Below are 19541 nucleotides of genomic sequence, written 5' to 3' on the forward strand. Positions count from 1 at the left end.
CTGAGCATAAATTTTTCTTATTACACACCAGGCACAATAGCATAAACATTTAGTATTATAAAATGCCCAAGAAAAAAATTGCAACTGACCTTTGAAGTAGAAAGAAAGAGTATACAATGCCAACCTTTGATATAATTAAAGGTTAATTCAAAATACGGTCCCTAGACTTTGAGGCGCTTTGATGGTGATCGTCTATATATAGCTCAAAACAGACACATTCTTTATCCTTAAACCCACCAATGTGAGTAGTTTCAAAATTGTCTGACCAAAATCACAATTTTATTTCAGAATCTAACTCCATGTGAGAATTTAAAATAATTCAAACAGTTGCTATACATGTAAAAACCAAATATCGTAATACAGGATTTACATGAAAAAATCAAAAGAGAAGAAGAAAAGGAAAAGGAAAAAGAAAATTCTCTTAGTAATTGTAGCAAACACATCCAGAAAATTTCAAAAAGTGGTTGAGAATTTGCAGGATAAGAAACAACAATTCTCTGTTCAACAGATTTTTTTTATTAAAAGTGGTGTTTGTCAAAAGAAACACCACCAAAAATATACAGATTGATACAGAGAATTCCGATAAAAAAAAATTGAAATAATTGATTCCCTTTCATTTTGAGAACAAAAATACCAAAAAGATAAGAATTGAGGGGCCTTGTTTAAATCCAAACTGAAGACCTAAACACAGTAAAATGAAAAGCAACTTCATGTGAAGCTTAAATAAGAAAGTTTGTGGGTCTTTCTAAGTTCAAAACTTGGATTCTATTATACTTTGTTGGTGTTTTCATCTCTTGAAGTTTGACTAATGCAGGCACCTGGTGTCAAAATCAGTACAGTAGATAGGTGCAGTAACTCAACCACTTAAATCACATCAAATGAAGCCTTCATATGTGCAGGAATAAAAGAAGAAAAGAGCTGCATCATTTCATTATGAATGAGTTGCCCATGAGCATGAAGGGTTGGGCCTAATGGTTTTTCATTATGGATCCATAAAAAAGTTGATACAGTAGTCCAAGTATGCCTTGTAAACAAACCCAAATCTAAGCACCCCAAAATATTACTAATACAGAAATTGTTTGTGGCAGATTCCAACAATGCATACTCAATCAGTGATTCTTATCCTTTCTTTGCAGTGGTCCTCAATGAATGGAACTCACCCAAAATCGAACAATGGGAAAATCCTCAGTTAGCCCCTACAGATCAAATATTGCTAGATAAATGTCTTGATAAGAAGCAAGCATAATTTCTACAATTATATGATTAAACCAAAACAGAAAAATGGAAAGTAGTTCTATTGCAAGAACAGATACTTGAATTGTGCATGCTTTTTAGTTTGGGTTTTTAGGGTTTCTTCATCAATAAAGGCAGGCACAAAATGAAGTATGATCGAATCGGCCATGACGGAAACTAAGATCCAATGACACTATAGATTCTTGGGCAGCTTTGGCCTTCGCCAATTCCGTCAATTTAGGTCTTCATTTTTTTCCCAACATGAAAGCCACCAGTACCCTTCTTTCTCTTCTTGTCACTACTATCAATCTAAATATCAGGAAAAAAGAACCCAATAAAAAAAACAAATATTTTCGAAAAAGTAAACATTTGAGTTTTCCTCTTCTTCTTCGGCCCTCAAATTTTATTAGACCAAACAAAAACTTCAAGTATGTTTTGACTTTCGAATATTAATGAAAGTTACAACAGAAGAGAACATAGATAGGAAATTTTCACATACCAGTTCCAAAACCCGTCAATAGGGTAAGCTTGAATTTGAGAGAAGAATGTGTATTCTCCCTCAACAGTAACTGCATTAGAATGGGTATTCTGTTCATCTTTGCCATGGGGCGAAGATTGTAGGATAGAATAGCCAACATCATAAATCATGTATTTCCTGAAATGTAATTTGCAAAAAGAAGTAGATATCTATAAGAATTATAAAAAAATAACAGAAGGGGAAAAATCCACTAAATTCCAAGATTTTTAACATGCAGTCAAAGAATCAGAATCAAGACGGAATTAAATGCATCAATTACATTACAAAAAACCCAAACCTCGGTAAATGGTAAACAACATTTTGCAAAAAACGTCATAGCCGTTCAAGTTTTACAGAACCCATCTTCCCATTGGTTTCCATACTATGGAGCTATCTAAGACCCAGGCAAGAATAAAGAACTACTCAATAAAAGCAATCTCAACTTCAATAAAAGAAGAAGATACCCAGAACACAAAATCAACCATATAATTAGAAAACAGATAAAGTAAGAAGAAAAGATAAAGATTCGACCTAAAGAGATAAATAAAACCTAGATTTCATATACAGAGCAAAGGAAACAGACTAACCTTTTTTGGTTAGCCGGTAATGGGTCGGGGCTTTAGAACCACCTTTAGTTGCTTTGCCATGGAATAGGATTTCATGGGTCAGGGTTTGGAGAAGTTGCAGAGAGAGAAAGATAGAGAGGTGGGAATTGACACCTACATGCTGGAGGAAATAGACGTCTTGGGCTAAGGAACTTGAGTCAATGAAGAGAGAGAGAGAGAGAGAGGGAATAGACGAGACGTCTTGGGCAAAGGAACTTGAGTCAATGAAGAGAGAGGGAGAGAGACATGTAGATAGGGATCAAGAGGAGGAAAATATCTCTTCTGCCATATAGATATTTTGGAGAAAAAAAAGGAAAATATGATAGGAAAAAGAAGTTTCAGTAGATATGATATGATAAGGTCATTTAAAACTTTATAAAATGGGGGTAAATGGGTAAAAGCATATGAGAAAAATCGAGAGATAAAAAAAATTATTCCCTTTTTCCTCTTCCTATATTATATTGTAGTAGATTTATTTATTATAAGGTTTTAAATAACTCTTAACCCATTGCCAACTCACAGTATAGTTAAAAAAGATAAAGAAATTTGATAACATAAGAGATTAAAACATCTCTCCTGTCCTTTCCATAAAAGCCCTATGCTCTGTTTGGTTGCCATGTTTTTTTTTAGTTCCTGTGAGTTTTGTGGGAGAGTAAGTTAAATTTTGGTCTCATCCCATGTTTGGTTGCCTTCTAGTACTAGGTTTATTTTAATCCCACTCTTGTAATGATTACTTGTGGGGTGAATTTTTAATCCCACTTTTGTAATGATTGCTTTTTCATCTCATCCCAAGATAACCCCAAGAACAAAAATAAACTAAGAAACCAAAAATAAGCTTGAGAAGAATTTTTTTTCTACCCAACAATTCAAGCAACCAAACAAAGGTTTTTTTTTTTCCCACCATATCTCCCAGGGTATTTTTTTCTCCCACATAACCAAACATAGGATTTTTATTTTACCAGGGTACTTCCAGGACTTCTTTTTTTTCCCACCTATCTCCCAGGGTATTTTTTTCTCCCACATTAACTCCCGGGACCAAAAAAAACCTGGCAACCATACAGAGCACTAATGTTAGATATAGACGATTTATAAGGTTTTAAATAAGTCTTATCCATTACCAACTCACAATAGTTAAAAAAAGTAAAGAAATTTGATGACATAAGAGATTAAAACATCTCTCTCTTGTCCCATCTGGACCATCTCCTTCTTAAGTCCTCCTTTTTGCCTCGTAATTCTCTCCATTTCCCCCAAAAAAATCTCATCACTTTAATGGGGTTTTGCCTCCAATGGCTTCCTTTCACAATCTCCCAAAACCCATAACAGGTTTTATCCTCCTCCTCATCTTTCTCCACTCTCTCTTATAATACTCTCTCTTTTCTTATCTTTTTTTCTTTGATTCTTTCTTCTAAGATTTTCCTTCATGGCGTCTGTCTTTATCTACCACGTCATCGGTGATCTAACGGTCGGAAAACCTGAGATGTTTGAATTTTTTGAAACTGAAACGGTCGAGTCGGCGATAAGGGCAATTGGGGAATGTACGGAGGGTGGAATACCTGTTTGGAAGAGGAAACAACATAAGGGTTTGATTGAGAATGGGGATTTGAGGCAACAGAGATTTGTGGGTATTGTAAATTCTCTTGATATTGTGACTTTTTTGGCGAGAGAAGGGTTTTTGGAGGATCAAGAGAAGGTTTTGAAAACACCCATTTCGGAGGTTGTGATGCCGAATTATTCTCTGTTGAAGTTGGTTGATCCTGGAATGAGGTGGGTTTTTAGGGTTTGTGTTTGGTTGATGAGATTTTGTGATTTGGGCTATTGGTTTTTTTTTTTTTGATGACTTTTTTTTATCTGGGTAGTTTTAATTTTGGTGTCAGCTTTGATGATCTTATGGTTCTGGTGATAGGTTGCATGCGACTCTGGTTTCTTTTTGTGTGATTTTGCAACTGATGGATTTTGTTGGTTGATCATTTATTTATGAATTTACACACCTTTTGGATACATTGTTTTTATAATCCAGGATTTTAAAATCCTGGATTTTATAAGCTAAAACCTGGGTTTTGGATTTTGAGTTTGGATGATGAGATTTTGTGCTTTGTGGTATTGGGTCTTTTTTCTTTTTCTGTTTTTTTCCTCTAATGTTTTTTTTCCCCTACCTTAGTAGTTTTAAGCTTGGTGTCAGCTTTGATAAATCTCATGGTTCTGGTGATGGGTTTTATGTGTGATTGTTACGTGCCTAATTGAACATAATATAAATAAACAAAGAAACAGATAGAAAAGACAGGGGAAGGGCTGATTCGAGGGAAGCGGACCTCTCAATTCGAGGGATAAATGTTTGAAACATAAGTTTCTGTTTACCCACTTACATAAGTTTCTATTTTGGTTGCAAAATCTCCTTGTTTTAGTACTAAATTTCGGTGTGTGTTGCATCTTGTGGTTTCAAATTGGTATTTTTGTTTTAATGGTGGTTTCAAATTGGTATTAGATTGTACATATAGCTTCTTTTCTTTTTTTTTAAATGATGAAGATGATTTATATAAAAGGAGAGAATAGCAAGAATGGGAGGTTTAAAACAAGAAACCCAAAAAAACAAGAATAGAAAAATACAGATTAATAGTCATAGGAGCATCTCTTTGATTGCTTTTTATGATTAGGTGCTCCCCTTGAAGAGATTGTATCTTTAATTTCGGTCCTGTTTCATTACTATTAATAATGTCAACTTTGCACTTGAATTGTAGTCCCAATATTCACTTTGATAGTCTTAATCACTATTTTTTTTATCTTCCTTTTGGTAGGGTATCTACTGTTGAAGGAAACTTAAAAGTTTGATTCTCATTGTTGAGACTACTACAGACTATAGCCCAAAGATTGGTCATGGAAGTTTGATGGCCTTTTATTATTATAATCTTTTTCAATAAAATTGTTTCCCACAGCTTTTTTTTTAAAATTAACAATTTTATTCAATCTGGAAAGCGTATTACAGTACTGTGGACAAGTTGTCCCCCAAATGTAAACCAGACATTACACCCAGTCCCTTACAACCCACACCCACAACCCTTCCACTTCCAACCTCTGTACACTGGTCCCACATTTAACAACTGCAATCCAACGGCAACTAACCCCAGTCCACTCTTACTGCCATGAACATATCCACTTGTAGCAATTTCTCTCCTGTGATGCTGCCTTGATCATAACTCAACTGCCCTCGCAACCAAATTCCATAACCTGCCGGCAAATTCTGCCCAAATCGTGCCAATTTCAGAACTGATGATGTCGGAAATTCTCCCCCTCGCACCCCTCCGCTTCTGTGATTCCATTGACTCCCTATTATCTCCTTATCCACCCCTTTCTTTAGCCAGCTTATCCGCTTTATCATTTGCTGAACGCAATCTGTGCTGGAACTGGGGGCCAAATCTCCGTGCAAGGTCTTTAATTTCAGTTATTATCTGTGCTAGCATCCAAGGACCTGTTGCTTTATTCATGGCCCATGCCAAAACATTAGCCGAATCACCTTCAATAATTAGTGGTCCCAATCTTGAATTTGCATACCATTTTAATCCCCAAAGAAGAGCTTTTTCCTCAGCCTCGTTTGCATCACAGATCCCAGCTGGACCCGAGAAAGGCATTACTAATCTCCTGTTGTGGTCTCAGATAATTCCACCGATACCTGGTTGCCGTAGATTTCCTTTCACACTTCCCTTGAAATTAAACTTCAACCAGCTGGTGGGTGGGGGTCCCATTTTGGAGCAGGCTTATCCTTTTTCCTTCCCTCACTAGTTACCATTTTCCAATTCATCAGTATTTCTAGCTTGATTGATTTTTCGTCCTTCCCCTAGAGATCATATTGATTTTAATTTCAAGTAGTATTCGGCTCATGCTACTCTCTTTCTCTTTTAAATGTTTTATTATTTCCAGCATCATAATGGAGATCCAAGATTGTTGTAGAGTTATCCGTCCAACTTTCTCACACACGCTTAGATCAGCTAACGAGGGAGCAGATAAACTCACTAAGGAGGGAGTGGAAAAGTTGGAGATGGAAGTCATATTTACAAATATTGGGTAGTGGCTGTGACATTGTATAAATCAATACGAAGGGGTAGAACACTGTAACGAGGTTGGGTGACACCTTGTTGCCTGCTTTGAATTTTTGATTCAATAAAGTCTCCTTTTATCAAAAAAAAAAAGAGTAGCAACTTCCACAAGGTCTGCCCCATTTCTTCAAATGGTCCACCCATCTAATGAGATAGTATCCTTTTTTTTTGAAAGTTTTTCTTTATTAAAATGAGATAGTATCTTTCTAATAGATCCTTGCAACACCCATTCCAATCCAAATCCCTTTATAGTGTACTGCCAGAGTCTATAAGAGAAAGAACATTTAATCAATAAGTGATCTAGTGTTTCCTCGTTCTCCTTGCAAAGCATGCACCGGCTCACAATATGAAATTTTCTCCATCTGAGATGATCACATGTGTTGATCTTCTTCTTCATCACCGTCCAAATGAAAGCCTCTACCCTTTGCGGGGCAATGGATTTCCAAACTCTTCCACTGCAGGAACCTCCTCTGCTCTCCACGATTAATTGTAGTTGATCTTATCCTTTTGGTTTTGATTATTGATCATAGCTTTTGGTTTTGTTTCTTATTCTGATTCTTGCCTTTAAATGTTGTTCTAGCCATGTTGATTTGCATATTGGGTGTTGCTGCTGTTCCATCTCTTGTTGCTTGTTTGGGTCATTATCTTTGTATTTATCTACCCGCTCTCCTTTCTAGTCAATCAAAAATCCTTTTGTCAATGCCCGAAAACATAAGAAAGTGCTTTAATTTTAGCTGAGCTACCATCCCAAGTTTTGGCCTTCTTAGAGCCTGGTTCCACCAGTAACCTTTATGCATCTCATTTAAATTGTATATGTTTGTTACACGTTGACTTACATAAGCAAGGGAATAGAACGTTAAAATTTGAGTTAGAGACTGGATGCAGGATTTGGCTGTGAAGCTGATTTCACCTTCAAGTAATTGCTGTGATTGGCTTCAATATATTGCTCTGGTTAATGTTTATGGTCTCGATTGGTGTTGATTCTTGTCTGGAGTTTGTGTTTTAGCAGTGAAGTGATCACAATTTGGGGTTGTATTGCAGTATGTTGTTTGCTATCCAAATTCAGTTTTCCCATTGAATAGAATCTTGATTTTGTGGTGATTAAATTCTGTTTCTAGCATCATCCCATGAGTTTCAATTTCATGTTAATATTCTCCTGATTTTGTTCTGTCTGGCAAGGTTGATAGATGCTCTCGAGCTGATGAAAAATGGTGTGAGACGCCTTCTCGTGCCAAAGAGTGTCGCGTGGAAGGGCATGAGTAAGCGCTTTTCTGTCCTTTATAATGGGAAGTGGCTCAAAAACCTCGACAGTTCAGGCAATGCCACCACCAGCAGACTGACATCTTCCAACAACAAATTTTGCTGCCTTTCAAGAGAAGATGTGATCCGCTTCATCATTGGCTGCCTCGGCGCATTGGCCCCTCTCCCTCTATGCCCCATCTCTTCCCTTGGAGCCATCAATTCAAATTACTTCTATGTTGATGCTTCTGCTCCCGCCCTTGAAGCCACTCGAAAGCTCCCACAGGACCCATGTGCAGTTGCCGTAATTGAGACCAACACAGATGGCCAGCACAAAATAATCGGAGAAATCTCAGCAACCAAGCTATGGAAATGTGATTACCTAGCTGCTGCTTGGGCTCTCGCCAACCTCTCAGCAGGCCAATTTGTAATGGGCGTAGAAGATCATACATCACCCACATCATTTCCCGATTTCTCTACTAACTCTCCTACACATGATAGTGCAAGTAGTGGTTCAAGGCTGAGGAAATTCTCTAGTCGGAGTATCGGGTTCTTCAGTAATCAGGCGAGCTCAGCCATAAGCCACGGGCGGAGTATGTACAGAGGAAGGAGTGCGCCGTTGACGTGTAAGGCCACAAGTTCTTTGGCTGCTCTTATGGCACAGATGCTGTCTCACAGAGCCACTCATGTTTGGGTTACTGAGGCTGAGTCAGAGGATACTTTGGTTGGAGTTGTTAGTTATACTGATATACTATCTGCTGTGATCAAACACCCCAGTACAGTAGTTCCAAATCCTTGATTTTGAGAGGGGTTTTGAGATGGGATGTTGGGTACATGGCCCCTTTTGTGATTTTCTCCCCCAACCTCTACTACATTTGTGACCCACTGCATTGGGGGAGAATTGGTTATAAAATTTGGGTTTGGATGGCCTTCATGAAAAGGATGATTTATATGGTTTTGGAACTGTTAGCATTAGTTGTTCCTTTTTGGGTCTTTCACTTTCCATTCTTTTGCCATGGATCTTTCAAATACAATCATCGGTATTGTGTCCTCTGTGTTTCTCATGCTTAATCTTGTTCAAGTGCTGTTGTCTTCTCTCCTTTACTGAATTTTGATTCTCATTAAGGCCCTTTTTGGCTTGTAGGAAAACATTTCTGTAGGAAAATTCTTTTTAAGGAAAATTTTTCTGTTTCCACGATAAGGGGAAATAATATGATTATGGCTTAGTTAGAGGGATAACATTATAAGGAATTTGCTAGGCAATTTTGTGTTGCAGCTGGCTTTTGCACGCAAGAACAGCCACAGGCTCACTTTTCAATAGATTTTCTTATCCATTTCATTCATCTGACTTGCTGTTTTCTTATGCAAAAGCCAGCCATGAAATGGCTTAACGCAAAATTGCCTAGCAAATTCCACATTATAAATTAAAAATCCCCATAAATAAAAGTTGAATTTCATGTCTAATCAAACACTTGGAAGTAGGAAATTCTGGAAAAGTTTTTCTTTTCTGAACTTTTCCAGAATATTCATGCAATCCAAACAGGGCCGAAAAGAGGAATGATCCTGTGTATCAATCATTCACATGAAACTTTGGTGTACAATTATGGCTCAACTATGGCACAGATCAAATAATCCTAACCATTGGATCGATGGGATTTTTTAATTTTTTTTTTGGATCCATAGTCGATTCTTCAAAAACATTCAATCCCATGTTGTACCGAAGTGATGGTAGTCTTCCCATCAATTTGTAGGGCAGTATTATGCTCATACTTAACGCTATGGTTTGTAATATATGGTGTATCATGTGCTAATCACAATATTAATGATTAGGTGTAAAATGAAGAGAAGTGCACAATAACAATTCAAAGCTCTAAATCACTGGAGGAATCCGAGAACAAACTTGGGCACAATAACAATGTTAAGCTCAAGGCTCCGACCCTGTTCACAGTCTTATCCTCCATATTAATTGACATATTTTAAAAGGGAAATGATATTTCTACCTTTTATGTTTGCCTTTTCTGGAATGACTTCATTTTCAGGAGAAGACAAAGAATCTTTCTATCATTTTTTTGGTTTGAATTACTAGATTAGATCCCATGACTTTCTTTCTCTGCTACTGAATCAGTGGTTTTGTTAGACCAGCACTAAAAGATGGAGTCCAAAACAGATAGTTGCAATGGTGGTATCCACTATCCAATAGCCATTGCAGGAAAGAGCACTGGCTCCATAACATAGAACATGGAAAACTTTGGACCATGCAATGCATATTCCTTTTAGATCACTGTTTTAATTGGTACATAGTAATATACCCATTACAAAAGACAGGGCAAGAATTCGGTCATGTCTAAGCTTAGCATGATATTGACTTGGAATGTTTCCATTTAAAACCGTTTCTTAACACAATAGAATTTCCTCTATGGAAATTAGAAAAGACAGCAAGCAACCCAAAGAGCAGAAACTTAAAACTTTCATGTGGATTTCAAACCTAGTGCTAAGATGGAAAGAAAATGCAAAAAAGGACCTTCTCTCCTCTCAAATAGTCAAAACATGTGAAACAAGTTGTTTAACATGGTGTCAGAGCAAAGGTCCTGAGTTCAAACCTCCTTGATGTCAAAAAAACCACTCAACTTTTCCCTTTCCTTCTGTTTTTAAAGCCTTTTCCTACTTGCCTTCACAAACCGTAGAGGAGAGCAATGAAAACATCCCACTTAAAGACCAAGTGGGACACACAATCAAATAAAATAAAAAGAACCGTGATTATTTTCATCACCAGTTCAACAGAATTAAACCAAGTACATTGCAATTTCCCCATCATTTATAGATGGCATATAAAAATTCTACATTTTCTGTTGCTTTTTGTTTCTATGTTGGGGAGAACATATAAAAATGTGGAATTTGCTAGTGTCCATCGCAAAAGGCATTTTGAGGATAGTCTGTTGCATGTGTCAGCAGCCACGCAGGATCCCTTTTCAGCAGATTTTGTCTTCATTCAAGAGGTGGCTGCTGTCACACGCAACAGAGCATCTGCGAAATGCCTTTTGCGATGGACACTAGCAAATCCCAATAAAAATAATAATAGCAAAACTCCCTTTACAGGATGGTGGAATAATGGCTGGCCATCATTCCTTATTCTAAACGATGGAAAACGATTGCCAGCTATAAACTACCATATGGGTGAAAGGAATGCTAACTTTTCATGGACAACAAAACTCTTGCTATTGGTCATATTAAAATGATATCCCCATCCCCTTTTCTTTTTTCCTGCAAATGAACAAATGACTTTATATACAGGAAAAGACAAACTAAAAGGGATGGGAATGCAGTTATTTATATGAAAAGACAAACCAAAGTGGGTGGAATGAGGAAAAAAGGGATAAAAATATCATTTCCAATGGTCATTGTTAAAGTATAAACGAATAAATGACGCATTCTCCATCAGCTTAAGCTTTTAGAGTAACTGGTTGTTTCACATAGTATTTGAGCAAAAGGTTCTGAGTTTAAAGCTCTTTGATATAAAACAATCCACATGCAATGAACCCAAAAGTGGGGCCACATGTGCCATGTGTAGGCCAACCAAAGAAAGAGGGGCCACACGTGAGGGGGAGAGTTAAAGTATAAAAGAATAAATAACGCCTTCGCTTAAGCTTTTGCAGTAACTGGTTGTTTCACAGTCAGAACTCAGAATCCACAAGATTACTAATTTTTATACTCTTGGTGAAAGCAAAACTACAATGCATGCACAACCAAAAACTTGCCATTGGTGAGAATCCACATAGAATGGTATGGACCCACAAAACAATCTCTCTAGCAATTTCTTGTATCTTTGAAGTATTTATATGCTGTTACATTAATGAACTTATTACTACTTCTGATTGAAACCCAATTCAAGCATTTATTTGGAGGGAGTGAAGGTGAAAAGAGGAGAAGAGAATGATAGGATGGTAGGATGTTTACAAGGTGGTGGAGTCCATGGCACCTCTCTATGCAGCATTGTGTCTAGGATATGGGTCTGTGAGGTGGTGGCACAAATTCACCCTTGAATCGTGTGTGGCGATCAACCACCTTGTCTCCTTCTTCACTCTCCCTCTCTTTACCTTTGAGCTCACTGCAAGCATTGACCCATTCAAAATCAACTATCTGTTCATCAGTGCGGATGCAATTTCAAAGGTTATCATCATTGTTGTGTTAACCGTGTGGGCCAAGTTTAGTAGCAAAGGGAGTTATTGTTGGTCTATAACAAACTTCTCCTTGTCTACTCTATCCAACACTTTGGTAGTTGGGGTGCCCTACCTAAAGGCCATGTATGGGGAGGAGGCAGTCCTCTGTGGTGCAAGCTATCATCTAGTTAACTATTCTTTTGTTTGTGTTAGAATTTCAAAGGCCAGGAGTGATAATTGGGAAACATCCATGTCTGGTGACACTCGTGCGGTCACTGTCGATTCTACGAAAGACAGAAGGAAATGAGAATGTGATGATTAGAAGTAGACCTTCTTTCTGGTCTATAATGAAGATTGTGTGGCTAAAGCTCGCTCTTAATAACTCTTACACTAGCATCGTTGGCGTCATATGGGCTTTTATCCAAGGTTTTAAATTTCGATTCTCACCGACACTGAAATTTCAACCGAAATTCGGTAGAAGGGCTGGAAATGTTAGCTTTTTAGGCCGAAGCTCTGTAAAGAAATAAAAAATTAATATTTTATCGAAAATTTTGCTGAAATTTACCAAATTTCGGCAATTTTGGTTTCGGTCCTGACCCAAATTTCAGTCCAAAATTTTGAAATTCGGCCGAAATTTAAAACCATGCTTTTATCTCAAACATGTATGAAATAATTTGATGAATATTAGTAGAATCTATGGAGAAAATTATAGACCCAAATGATCAGAGCGGAGCAATCAGACTAGTTTTGCTAATGAATCTCACAAATTTATGGGTTGACTATGATTAAAACCCCTTAAGTCTAAAACCCTCCAATCTCCTACCAGTTAAACATGGGAAGCAATTGAGCTTGTAGCTCAATTGAATTGATCACTGATTAAAAATTCCCAGAGTCAATCATTGACTCACCCAAGTTGACTTGGTTTATGTTGGCCAAGTTCTCACCGAGTTCGATTTTTGTCCCACAAAGTCACTTAAAACTCTTTGACCCACGACTTGAGTTAATTAATAAAAAATTGACCATGCTAATCATTGACTTGCCTAGATCGACTCCCTTTTACCTTGGCCAAGTTCGAGCCCGAGTTCAAGCCTTTAAACATTGGGATTAATCTTCTGTGGAACTACAGTATATTGAGATCTAGATGTTCAGTACTAAATTATCTATCAAAAATAAATAAATTCAGAAGCTACTTTCCCATTCTAGGTGATGTTTAATGTAATCAATAATTGATGCATGTTTTCTAACCAAGTGACTGTGGATATCAATATAGGTGGCATATCAAGATGCCGAGTATTGTAAGAGGATCTGTACGGGTCATGTCAAGTGCGGGAAGCGGTTTGGCCATGTTTATCATGGGTAGGAGACCATACTTTTACTATATCTTTTATACCTAATTACCATATATGTAAGTAATTGGTTGTTTTACATGGTATCAGGGGTTAGAGTAATTGGTTGTTTCACAATTTTATAGTCTCATTAGTTATAGAGTTGTGTTAAAATGCCTTCATTGTGTTGTTTGCAGGATCGTTTATGGCATAACAGGAGAAACTAATTGTATGTGGAGCAAGCCTAACTTTGTTCAGTATGGTGTTGAGGACCGGCTACCATGGCGATCGGAGCCATTGCCGTGAGCTTACATGGAACCACATTACGTGTTGCTATCATTCAGGTGAAATACTTGCTGGAAAGGAGGATAGAAATATTATTTTCCATATATTAATATAATATATCCACAAGGAAGATTATATTTCACCCCCCATTCGGTTTGTATTTTCCTAAAAAATTAATAAATTGTATACTCTATTTTCTTGAAAATGACATCATTGTCAGGAAAGCAGAAATAAAAGGGAGTGGAAATAGGAAACATCACTTTCCATATACATAATGTAAATACGTGATTTGCTAGGGACCATTGCAGAAGGCATTTCTCGGGAGGGCTGTTGCATCCGAGAGCAGCCACCTCATGAATAAGGACAAAATCTGTTGAAAAAGTGAGCCTATGTGACTGCTCTCTCATGCAACAGCGGTTCCACGAAATGCCTTCTGCGATTTTCCTGGCAAATCCCTCTAAATACTTATATAATCATTATATAATACTTATATAATCATTAGATGAGAGAGAGAGAGAGAGAGAGAGAGAGAGAGAGAGATGAAAGTGTTTTGTTTAGGTGAACTGAACTATTTGTTTGGTTATATGCAATGACAGGCAGCATTGCCACAGTCCATTGCCTCCATCTACGCAAGAGAATACAGATTACACACGGACGTGCTTAGCACTGCGTAAGTTTCTTTAACTTTTGATATTTGGGCATGTTCCCTGTTACAAAGTGCATAGAGATTTTGGGATTTGCTAGGGATCATCCCAGAAGGCATTTCGCAGGCTGTTGCACCTCATGAATAAGACAAAATCTGTTGAAAAGTGAGTCTATTTGGCTGCTCTCTCGTGCAACATCCGGCCTGCGAAATGCCTTATGGGATGGTCTCTAGCAAATCCCTATGTTTTAATAATTCCACAAACTCTTGTGTTTATTTTTTTCAAAGGGCTATTGAGGGCTTTTTGGGAACTGTATAACATTTGAGCTGTTTAAAAAAGAAAAGGCAAACTGGGTAGTGCCAGCATCAGTAGCCTTTCCAACAGGCAATCAAAAGCCAATTAGGAAAGTGTTTAATAAAGCATGGGTTCCCATTATCAAAACAAAGAGTGCTGATAACATTTCCTGAAATTTAATATGGACTTCCTATAGACCCAAGTTAATTTTCTTTTCCATAGATCCAAACACCATAGGTTTGATGCAATTTTATGTTCGTTTGCAGGGTGATATTTGGAACGCTGGTTTCCTTGCCTGTGTTGATCGGATACTACTTCGTTCTGGGGTTCTTGAGCTGATTAAAATGGATTTTTATTTTTGCCTTAATGGAAATTTGGAAAAATCCTTTGCTAGGTTCTAATTCCTAACAAAGAGAGATTTATTATTCAATTTCTTAATGCTAAGTCCAAAAAAATATAGTCATACGTCTTCATGCACTTTTTATCATATGAGAAAACAATATCAACCAACTATGATTTTATTCCATTTTTCAGTTCAGTGCTTTACTGAAACAAATCACCACTCATGTTCCCAACCAAGCTTAATATTCGTAATTGAAGACTAATCTAGTGCACTACGTGCATACACTGATTAAATGTTGCATATGAGAATGAAAAACACAATTATCAGAGCTTGATTTTTAGCCTGGACTAAGCTGTTTGCAACCCAGGGAAAAATCATGAAAAAATAAATATTGTGGAAAAATATTAGTGTTTGGTAGGAATGCACTTGTACTGGAAAACAAAGAAAAAGTTTCGATTTTGAAAAAAAAAACCATGAAAAATGAATTAGTCAATTGCTGGAAAAGTCATTTTCCATGGAAAAATTTTTGGAGATTAATTTTCCCTACATCCAAACAACCATTCAAGCCCAATTCTATTAGGCAGATATAAAAGCCAACTGTTGGGTAATAAAGCCCAGCTTTGGCTTAGGTGATACCTGTTTTGAATCAATATTAACCATTCAGAAAAAAGAGCGAATGTAAAAGGCTAATTTAATCCCTTGCCAGAAGCCTTGTAATGATCTGGCCAATTAGTATTCTGCTTATGCTAATCTCTCTCTCTTTAAATGTTTTATTATTTCCAAATTCTTGCATTCCAGGAACCTTCTCTGCTCTACATTCTTAATCGTAGTTGTTCTTATCCTTTTGTTTTTTTATTATTGATCATAGCTTTCTGGTTTTGTAACTGATTCCGATTCTTGCCTTTAAATGTTGTTCTAGCCATGTTGATTTGCATATTGGGTGTTGCTGCTGTTCCATCTCTTGTGGCTTGTTTGGGTCATTATCTTTGTATTTATTTAGCTGTTCTCCTTTCTGGTCTATCAAAATTCCTTTTTAATCAATGCCCAAAAGCATAAGAAAGTGCTTTCATTTTAGTTGAGCTACCATCCCAAGTTTTATCCTTCTTAGAGCCCGATTCCACCAGTAACCTTTATGCATCTCATAACATTGTATATATTTATTAAATGTTGATTTACAGAAGCAAGGGAATAGAAGGTTAAATTTCGAGTTTTTGACTGAACTCAACATTTTGCTGTGAAGCTGGTTTCACCTTCAAGTGATTGCTTGGATTGGCTTTGATATATTTCTTTGGTTAATGTTTATGGTCTTGATTGGTGTTTTGGGTTTTGATTCTTGTCATGAGTTTGTGTTTGGGGTTTTTACAATGAATGTAAAAAACTGAATTCTGACAGCAAACATTATACTTCTATACAAACCCAGATTGTGATCTCTGCCAAAACACATACTCAGGACAAGAATCAAAACCCAAAACACCAATCAAGACCATAAACATTAACCAAAGAAATATATCAAAGCCAATCACAGCAATCACTTGAAGGTGAATAGAGGGCGAGCCTTGGCGCAACGGTAAGGTTGCTCCATTGTGATCTGGTGGTCACGGGTTCGAGTCACAGAAACAGCCTCTCTGCAAAGCAAGGGTAAGGCTGCGTACATCTAGCCCTCCCAAGACCCCGCAATGGCAGGAGCCTCGTGCACTGGGCCGCCCTTTTTACTTTTTTATTGAATGAGAATCTGGATTTTTTGTTGATTAAATCCTGTTTCCAGCATCATCCTATGGCTTTCAATTTCTTGTTTTTATCCTCCTGAATTTGTTCTGTTTGACAAGGCTGATAGATGCGCTCCAGTTGGCAAGGTTTGAGACACCTTCTCATGCCAAAGAGTGTCGTGTGGAAGGGCATGAGTATGTGCTTATCGGTCATATATAATGGAACGTGGCTAAAAAACTCGACAGTTCAGGCAATGCCGCCACCAGCAGACTGTCATCTTTCAACGACAAATTTTGCTGCCTTTCAAGAGAGGATGTGATCTGCTTCATCATTGGCTGCCTCGCGCTTTGGTCCCTCTCCCTCTATGCTCCATCTCTTCCCTTGGACCCATCAATTCAAATTACTTCTATGTTGATGCCTCTGCTCCCGCCCTTGAAGCCACTCGAAAGCTCCCACAAGACCCATGTTGAGTTGCTGTAAATGTAATTGAGTCCAACACCGACGGCCAACACAAAATAATAGGATAAATCTCAGCGACCGAGCTATGGAAATGTGATTACCTAGCTGCCGCTTGGGCTCTGGCCAACCTCTCAGCAGGCTAATTTGTAATGGACATTGAAGATCATACATCACCCACATCATTTCCTGATTTCTCTACGAACTCACCTACACATGATAGTGTAAGTAGTGGTTCAAGGCTGAGGAAATTCTCTAGATAAGTATCGGGTACTTCAGTAATCATGCGAGCTCAGCTATTAGCCACGGGCGGAGTATGTACAGAGGAAGGGGTGTGCCGTTGACATGTAAGGCCATAAGTTCTTTGGCTGCTCTTATGGCACAGATGCTATCTCACAGAGCCACTCATGTTTGGGTTACTGACACTGAGTCAGAGGATACTTTGGTTGGAGTTGTTACTTATACTGATATACTATTTCTGTGATCGAGCACCCCAGTACAGTTGTTCCAAATACTTGATTTTGAGAGGGGTTTGGAGATATGGGATGTTGGGTACAGGATCCTTTTTCTGTTTGCTCTCCCTACTACTACAATTTTGATTCACTGCATCGGAGGAGAATATACATTTGATTATGAAACTTGGGTTTGGATGTCTATCATGAAAGGATGATTAATATGGGTTTGGAACTGTTAATACTAGTTGTTCCTTCTTGGGTCTTTCACCTTCCATTTTTTTGCCTTGAATCTTTCAAATATAATCATGGGTATTGTGTCCCCTTTGTTCCTGATGTTTCATCTTTTTCAAGTGCTGATGTCTTCTCTCCTCAACTGAATTTTGATTTTCTTTAAGGCCCTTTTTGCTTGTAGGGAAAATTCTTTGTGAGGAAAATTTTCTGTTTCCACGATTTAGAGGGAGAAAATATGGTTATGGCTTATTCAGAGGGATAACATTATAAATTAAAAATCCTCATAAATAAAACTTGAATTTCATGTCCAACAATTGGAAAGTGGGAAATTCTCGAAGCTTTTCTATCCCGACTTTTTCAGAATATTCATGCAATCCAAACAGGGCCTAAAAGAGGAATGATCCTGTGTATCAGTCATTCACATGAAACTTTGGTGTATAATAAAATACATAGAGGGTTATTGCCCAACAATGTCACAGATAAAATGATCCTAGCCACTGGATCAATCGGTTTTTTTAAAAAAAAATAAAAAATTGATGGCTGCATGCAATAATTTCTGATCTCCAAAGTCAATTTTTCAGAAACATTCAATCTCATTTGTGTCGAAGTGATTGATGGTTTGTCTTCCCATCAATTTGTGGGGCAGTATTATGCATACTCAATGCTATGGTTTTGTAATATATGGTGAATGATTAGGTAATCACAATATTAATGATTACGTGTAAAATGAAGAGAAGTGCACAGTAGCAATTCAAAGCTCTAAATCACTAGAGGAACAGGAGAACAAACTTAGACACAATAACAATGTTAAGCTCCACTGCTCAAGGCTCCCACCCTCTTCACATTCTTAACTTTCATATTAATTGACATAATTTGAAAGGGAAATGATATTTCCACCTTTTTTGTTTGCCTTTTCCGGGGATAACTTCATTTTCACGAGAAGACAGAGAAAAGGAAGTGGAAATGCAGCCATTTTTTTTTTTGAAAAGACAAACAAGAGGGATTGGAAATGGTGGAAGCTATGCCACAAATATAGTTTTGGGGAATTTCTCGGCAAGGGAAAATCTAGGGATACATTAGTCTTTTTTAGTTTTTTTTGGGTTTGTATCGGGAAAAATCACGATAAAATAAAATTATTTAAAAATATATAAAAGTGAATAAATAAAGGAAAAAAATAAAAAATATCTTAAAAATATCCTGATATTACCGTGAAAATGGAAATATCGCTACATTTTTTAATTCTCGAGATTATTTTGGGATTTTTTCGTTTTATCAAAATATCACAACAAAATCGCTATATTTTGAAAGGGAAGTGATATATATCCGCCCCTTTTGATTACTTGGGACACCCAGTAGCAGTGTATCAGTGACTGCATAGAGACTGATGTACTTCACGTCAGAAAGATTCAATGGGATTGCCACGTACACTGCTGTTGGGTGTCCCAAGTAATCAAAAGGGGCGGATTTATCACTTCCCATCTTGAAAATATCGGAGATATTTGTGACATAGGATGAAAGACTATGGCTTGCTTAGCCATTTTATTGACTGAACATAAGCATTGAGGGCATATCAGCATCTCATCCTATCATATTTGGTTTTAATGACTAGATTAGATACCATAGCTTTCTTTCTCAGCTGCTGAATATGTGGTTCTGTTGGACCAGCACTAAAAGATGGCAGTCCAAAACAGATAGTTGCAGTGGTGGTATCCACTATCCAATGGCCATTACAGGAAAGAGCACTGGCTCCATAACATAGCACAGAGAAAATTTTGGACCATGCAATGCATATTCCTTTTAGATCACCGTTGTAACCGTTACATAGTAATATACCCATTACAAAAGACATGGCAAGAATTCGGTCATGACTAAGCATAGCATGATATTGACTTGGAATGTTTGCATTTAAAATAGTTACTTAACACGATAGAATTTCCTTCTATGGCAATTAGAAAAGAGAGC

The 19541-nt window shown here is 37.3% G+C and overlaps 1 protein-coding gene, 1 long non-coding RNA gene and 2 pseudogenes across 7 annotated transcripts; 3 read left to right on the top strand and 1 right to left on the bottom strand.

Annotated features, from left to right (window-relative positions):
• Positions 1–926: 926 nt before the first annotated feature.
• On the bottom strand, positions 927–2656 carry LOC143861038 (uncharacterized). Of its 5 annotated transcripts, XR_013239860.1 has the most exons (4): positions 2338–2656; positions 1733–1888; positions 1314–1542; positions 927–1196 (listed from the first exon to the last, which is right to left on the bottom strand). It is a non-coding gene; the product is annotated as an uncharacterized LOC143861038 (long non-coding RNA). The 5 variants fall into 5 exon arrangements; XR_013239859.1 differs by having other exon boundaries at positions 927–1534; positions 2338–2649; XR_013239858.1 differs by having other exon boundaries at positions 927–1531; positions 2338–2648.
• A 425-nt stretch (positions 2657–3081) lies between these two features.
• LOC143860776 (auxin efflux carrier component 5-like) lies at positions 3082–14123 on the top strand (annotated as a pseudogene).
• On the top strand, positions 3538–8733 carry LOC143861841 (CBS domain-containing protein CBSX6-like). Of its 2 annotated transcripts, XM_077372784.1 has the most exons (3): positions 3544–3678; positions 3766–4119; positions 7623–8733. In XM_077372784.1, the coding sequence occupies exons 2-3, from the start codon at positions 3776–3778 to the stop codon at positions 8479–8481; spliced, it is 1203 nt and encodes a 400-aa protein (XP_077228899.1). In that variant the 5' UTR covers positions 3544–3678; positions 3766–3775; the 3' UTR covers positions 8482–8733. The 2 variants fall into 2 exon arrangements, with proteins under 2 accessions (XP_077228898.1, XP_077228899.1); XM_077372783.1 differs by having other exon boundaries at positions 3538–4119.
• Positions 14124–15335: 1212 nt separating the features above from the next.
• On the top strand, positions 15336–17759 carry LOC143860777 (CBS domain-containing protein CBSX6 pseudogene; annotated as a pseudogene).
• Positions 17760–19541: the final 1782 nt, after the last annotated feature.

The sequence above is a fragment of the Tasmannia lanceolata genome, unplaced genomic scaffold, assembly GCF_043159265.1.
Source record: "Tasmannia lanceolata isolate RefF3 unplaced genomic scaffold, GAP_Taslan_0.1 ptg000037l, whole genome shotgun sequence".
Classification (NCBI taxonomy): domain Eukaryota; kingdom Viridiplantae; phylum Streptophyta; class Magnoliopsida; order Canellales; family Winteraceae; genus Tasmannia; species Tasmannia lanceolata.